The sequence below is a fragment of the Bison bison genome, unplaced genomic scaffold, assembly GCF_000754665.1.
Source record: "Bison bison bison isolate TAMUID 2011002044 unplaced genomic scaffold, Bison_UMD1.0 scf7180017864132, whole genome shotgun sequence".
Classification (NCBI taxonomy): Eukaryota; Metazoa; Chordata; class Mammalia; order Artiodactyla; family Bovidae; genus Bison; species Bison bison.
The window spans coordinates 1,118,634-1,123,696 of NW_011494704.1; the positions used below are offsets into that span (position 1 = coordinate 1,118,634).

Genomic DNA, 5,063 nt, shown 5'->3' on the forward strand with positions numbered 1-5,063 from the left:
GCAAAGTCGCTCTCCCTCTCAGCCCCGGCGGTCTGCTGGCTGAGCCGCAGACTCCATCCGCGACCCGCCCTTCCGGTCCATCCACCTGCCGCCTCGCGCCCCCGACTTTGTTGGTCCCCAAGGTCTGATTCAGTGGGGAGCGCAGTGACGGGCGTCCTGGAAGAGGAGAGGAGGAGGCAGAAGCCGAGGACCGGGGGTCGACAGAAAAGGAGCGCGGAGAGTGTTAGTGCTTGCCTGGGCAGTGTGGGCACGTCGCGGGGAACAGGGGGTGGGGATCCCAGGGGAAAGAATCAGAGATTGCTGAGCGAGGGCAAGTTTAGCTTAGCAGAGGTGGGGAGGACCTGAGTAATCAGAGGAATAATCCTGGGTTTGATGGACAGCAAGTGAGAGAAAGTCCCGTCCAGGGTAACTGCTTGACATCTCGATATTCGCTGCATCGGAAACCATTGTAAACAGCGATGCCCTTAACCCCACGGTTCACCTCCACCAGCGCATTTGGTTCCTGACCCCAGGAGTCAGTGCCCTGAGGCTTGCCTCTTTATGCCTGGTTTTTGTTTGGTTTGGTTTGGTTAGGAGAAATTCTGCCAAAGTACTCAGCCGTCAGCAGAGTAGGTCAAGGTTGAAAAATCATTTGGGAATTAAATTGTAATTTGAAGTCTTCCTACTATTTCAAGTTCTGGCCATAGTCGTGTTTGTCAAAAAGTGTTTTTGCCTCTACTTTTACCTACAACACTCCTGTCTTCAGAATGCTAATTACTCAGTGTAACTGCAAATTACCTTCTTTATTCATTCATTTATTTATATTCTAAGAACGTTCTAAAACGTTCTGAGGTGGCTCATAAGATACAAATAATACAGAATAGAAAAATAAGAGCGGATATCAGATGAAAACAGCATGGGCAGGAAGAATATACAAATGGTGCTATTTGCGCTGCATTTGGAAGCTCCACACAAGCTGCCTACTTTGTCTCTTAGAGTCATGTTTCAGCCTGTTTTTTCTTGCTCTTGTTTTCTCTTCCCGTTCCTTTTCCTGTGACTTTCCCAGAGTTACCAGCATGCATCAGAACTGTGCTCTCCCAACGACTCAGGCATATTTGACTAATTCCAGAAGGCAACCTTCCAGTGGGTCTGCTTACCAGGGAGTTCAGGAAATTGCTTGAGAGGGGATTCATCTCAAGGAGAGAGGGGACAGAAATCTATAAGTTTAGCCAATGACAATAGACCAGAGAAGAGAGGTGTTGAAACCTTGGGACAAGGCAAGAAATAAAAGAGCCTGTGAAGACTTAAAGGAACTGACCCGTTGAGAGTAGCCGCAGTAGATCCCTGGGCAGACATCAGAGGCAGCAGCATCAACTTCAGCAAACTAAGAATTTCATCCTTAGAACTGAGATTTTACAAGTACAGGGGTGTGGTTACTGCTATGGCTCTAGCCAGGAAGAGAAGAGGAATACAGAGAGAGGAACAAAATGGTGGTGCTACATGAAACACAGGGATTTCAAGGGAGTTATGTCACTCCAGAATGATCAAAGGCAAACTTCCTCTTTGGTGACCCTACTTTTTATTCCTAGCATAGAGGAGCCTGGAACATGTGGTTACATCTACTTCATTGGTGGGGGGAGGGGTGTTATATAAATTCCAAATTCACGTCTAGAGTCCGATCCCTGTTTATTGTTCTGGCTTTACCTTCCATCAATCATTCTCATATCACTCACCCATTTCCCACTAGAAGGACATATAAAAATTGCCTCTAGAATCCTAAAAGAGAGCCCCGCTCTCTCCCATCACTCTGCCTTTTCAGATTGCTCATGCTCTGCCACACTTGCCTTTTCTTCCCTCCATTCTTTGAAGTATTTTCTAATCCTCCTTCCCACATTTCCATCAGATTGTGTTGACCCTTACACAGTGCGACTGATGTCCATGGAATGTTCTCTTCAGACCTCACTCCTAACATTTCAGTGTCTGTCTATAGACAGTTTCCTTCAGGAGCCTTTTGGATCAGAAACAGATTCTGGTTCCTTATTCTAACCCATTGCCTAGAATATGGACCACCATGCAATAGGTGCTTAATAAAGACTTGTAGGAAGAATAAATAGATGCATTTCAGATCCTCCAGGAAGCATCCTCTTAACAAAGATGAGCTGTGAAGGGAAAGCTTGGCCCCCTATGTGATCAAATGCTCTGCCCTGCCCTGGTATAAAGGCAAAATAGAAAAGCGACCACACACGAATACACAAAACAGAGTCTTAAATCGTTTTATTCTTTCATCAAGTAAGATTGTTGAATGTGAAGTTATTGCCTGTTGCTTGTCTGCAGCTGGCATTGCAGCTAAAGCACCCTGAATGCTCAAGAACTATTAAAACTAATAGAATCATCTTGAGATTAGATCAACAGAACATTATTAGCATAATTCACCTTCAAGAGATCCATTCTGCCTTGGGTTGAATTACCCAGTAAATGAAGACAAAAGAGACAATTTTATCTAAGTGTGCTTTATACGCTGAGTGGGTTCCCTGGATCAAAATCATCTCCCAATTCAATTTCATAAACTCTCAGTTTCCCAATTGGAAATTAATTACTGTACAACTGCTTGTTTTAAACCTTAAAGAAAGCAGGAAGAAAGCACTGGTCCATTAAAAACTCAGGATATATGGCCAAGAAGAGAATAAAATCAGTAGCAAGGGGTTTCAATTTATTTATTCACTATTGTTTTTGTAAAAATAATACTTCTTTCTTATTTAAAGCTAAAGGTCAAGAAATGCAGGAAAATATGAGTAATAAAGTCAATTTAAAAATATCACCTGAAATTCCACCATCCAAAAATAACCCTTGTATGCATTCCAAGAACATCATTCCAGAACCTAGAGCCATTAAAACCTTGAAGGAAGAGCCTGTTGAATAGGAATTTGCAAAGAAACAGGTGAATTACTTTTGAAAAACTCCACTTGAAATAAAGAATGACTCTAAGCCTGCCAGTTCCAGTCACATTTTTTTAGGTTTCTTCTCTACACATGTATCTAAAAAAGAAACAGAAAAGAGATAAAACTGGAAATTCAGTGAGGTCTGACTTTAGTTCAGTACATTCAACCAAATTACTCATTCTTAAAAATGAGTCATTTTCTCACACTTTTCAATCAGGAATTTTAAATGTGATGTTTATTTTGAATCTTCACCCATTCTGATACACAGCATGCCATCAGCCAGTGCGACTGAATGCATGCTGGGCTTCCTTACCTTGGAACCCTTGCTGCTGTGGAAGGTTTATTTATATTTCCACATTTGTCAACTGCCAGGGGGAGGAGGAGGATGGAAAAATGAAAACTCAAGAGACCCTGACAAGCCAGTGCAGAGTCCTTGGTATGAACCAGGATTGTCTGAACGAGGTTATTTCATAGTTAAATATGGGAGTATCATAATTTTCCTGTCTACTTGTGCCTAAGGTGCAACAATAAGACTAAATATTTATTAAGTTCCTGTCTTCTAGGGAGCTCAAAGAAAAATATTTATATAAGTGATCTCAGCAGTTCTCCAGCAGTCAAATAGGGAAGCTGAAGCATTTTCTCATTTTTGTCTATTCACTAAGCCTCTTGTGTGGATAGCCTTAGTTAATGCACAAAAGCTGGTCACTGGTTCAAGTTAACACTGTGAGTCAGTGGTAGACAAGCCAAAAATAGAACTTTGGTTTCTTTCTTTTTCTTTTTTTTTTAATTATATACTTTCCCTAGCTCTCACTTCATATTCAACAACAAAAAATAACTTTTTTTTAATATATTAGATTGTTTAATAGAAACAACACACTCTGTGTGTATCAAGAGTTCTGTCTACTCCATGCCTTGATGATTTCTTCAGCAGCATCCAGTGTACTGTCTTTTTTAATGAAGCAAAATCGCACAAATTTCTCAAACTGTAATTTGGTTTCTGCATTACAGAATGCTGAAACTGGGATGGCTGACAGTTTCTTATTTTTAATCATCCATTTCACGAATTTATAGTCATAAGTTTCATTGCTGTCCTTCATATCGAAGAGGTCTACATCTAGCAAAGACACGTCAGCAATGATGAAGTATCCCCCATCAGGAACTATGGGTTTTAGGCCAACACTTTCAAGTAAATGTACCATCCGATCTCTTTTTACTTCTAACTCTTTTGGCAAAGAATTGAAGTAACATTCTGGGTCATCCATGCGCTTGATGTCAATCCAGAAAGCTTGAGCCAAGGCTTCCTGTAAAGGGGTTGCACAAGTATAAACGGTGTTTTGCTGAACTGTCTGTAAATGTTTTATCAAATGTTTAGGACCAATGGACCAGCCAAGCTTAAAGCCACTATGTCATTATCACAAAACTTTCAGATGGGCTGTTATTTTTCACATGAGCAAGATGCCATGATCTGCTATTAGCCCAATATTATATTCCTTATCTTAATAATGGATGATACCAATGATGACAGTCATGTGGGTGAAGGTGAGGCCATAGTGCCTTTACTTTCATTAAAGAACTAAAATGGGTTTCACTAAGTTCTTGACGTTACTTTGAAAGTAAGTGCCAGTTGGGATTGAAAGATCACTTTTAGGCTCTTCCATATGAAGATAACAACAAGCAAACTGCTTTCTCTTTGCAAAACCTGCATTTTGGTATTATCTATAAATTGTTCTCTGAAATAAAACTGTTTCAACTAGAAAAGTAATAAAATATTCTTAGAAGAAAAAAATAAGCATACTTGGGGCTTCCCTGATGGCTCAGTAGTAGAGAACGTGCCTGCCAATGCAGGATACATGGGTTCCATTCCCTGATCTGGGAAAATCTCACATGCCACAAAGCAACTAAACCCATGAGCCACAACTACCGAGGCTGTGCTCTAGAGCCAGGGACCCACAAGTACTGAGCCCATGGGCCGCAACTACTGAAGCCTGTGAGCCATAGAGCCCAATGCTCCACAAGAGAAGCTACCACAGTGAGAAGCCTGCACGCTGCAGTGAAGAGTAGCCCCCCGCTCGCCGCAGCTAAAGAAAAGCCCGCATAGCAACAAGGACCCAGAGCAATCAGAAACTTAAATAAATAAATATATAA

At 41.4% G+C, this 5,063-nt stretch overlaps 2 protein-coding genes across 2 annotated transcripts in view; both read right to left on the minus strand.

Annotated features, from left to right (window-relative positions):
- MOXD1 (monooxygenase, DBH-like 1) overlaps positions 1 to 447 on the minus strand; it is a 99,185-nt gene extending 98,738 nt beyond the window's left edge. The window contains exon 1 of the mRNA XM_010839691.1: positions 342 to 447. Within this exon, the coding sequence (XP_010837993.1) occupies positions 342 to 447 (106 nt within the window). The remainder of the gene's footprint in view (positions 1 to 341) is intronic.
- A 3,335-nt stretch (positions 448 to 3,782) lies between these two features.
- Positions 3,783 to 5,063, minus strand: part of LOC104988388 (kynurenine--oxoglutarate transaminase 3-like) — a 22,896-nt gene continuing 21,615 nt past the window's right edge. Inside the window, exon 4 of the mRNA XM_010839692.1 lies at positions 3,783 to 4,319. Within this exon, the coding sequence (XP_010837994.1) occupies positions 3,806 to 4,319 (514 nt within the window). The 3' untranslated portion in view covers positions 3,783 to 3,805. The remainder of the gene's footprint in view (positions 4,320 to 5,063) is intronic.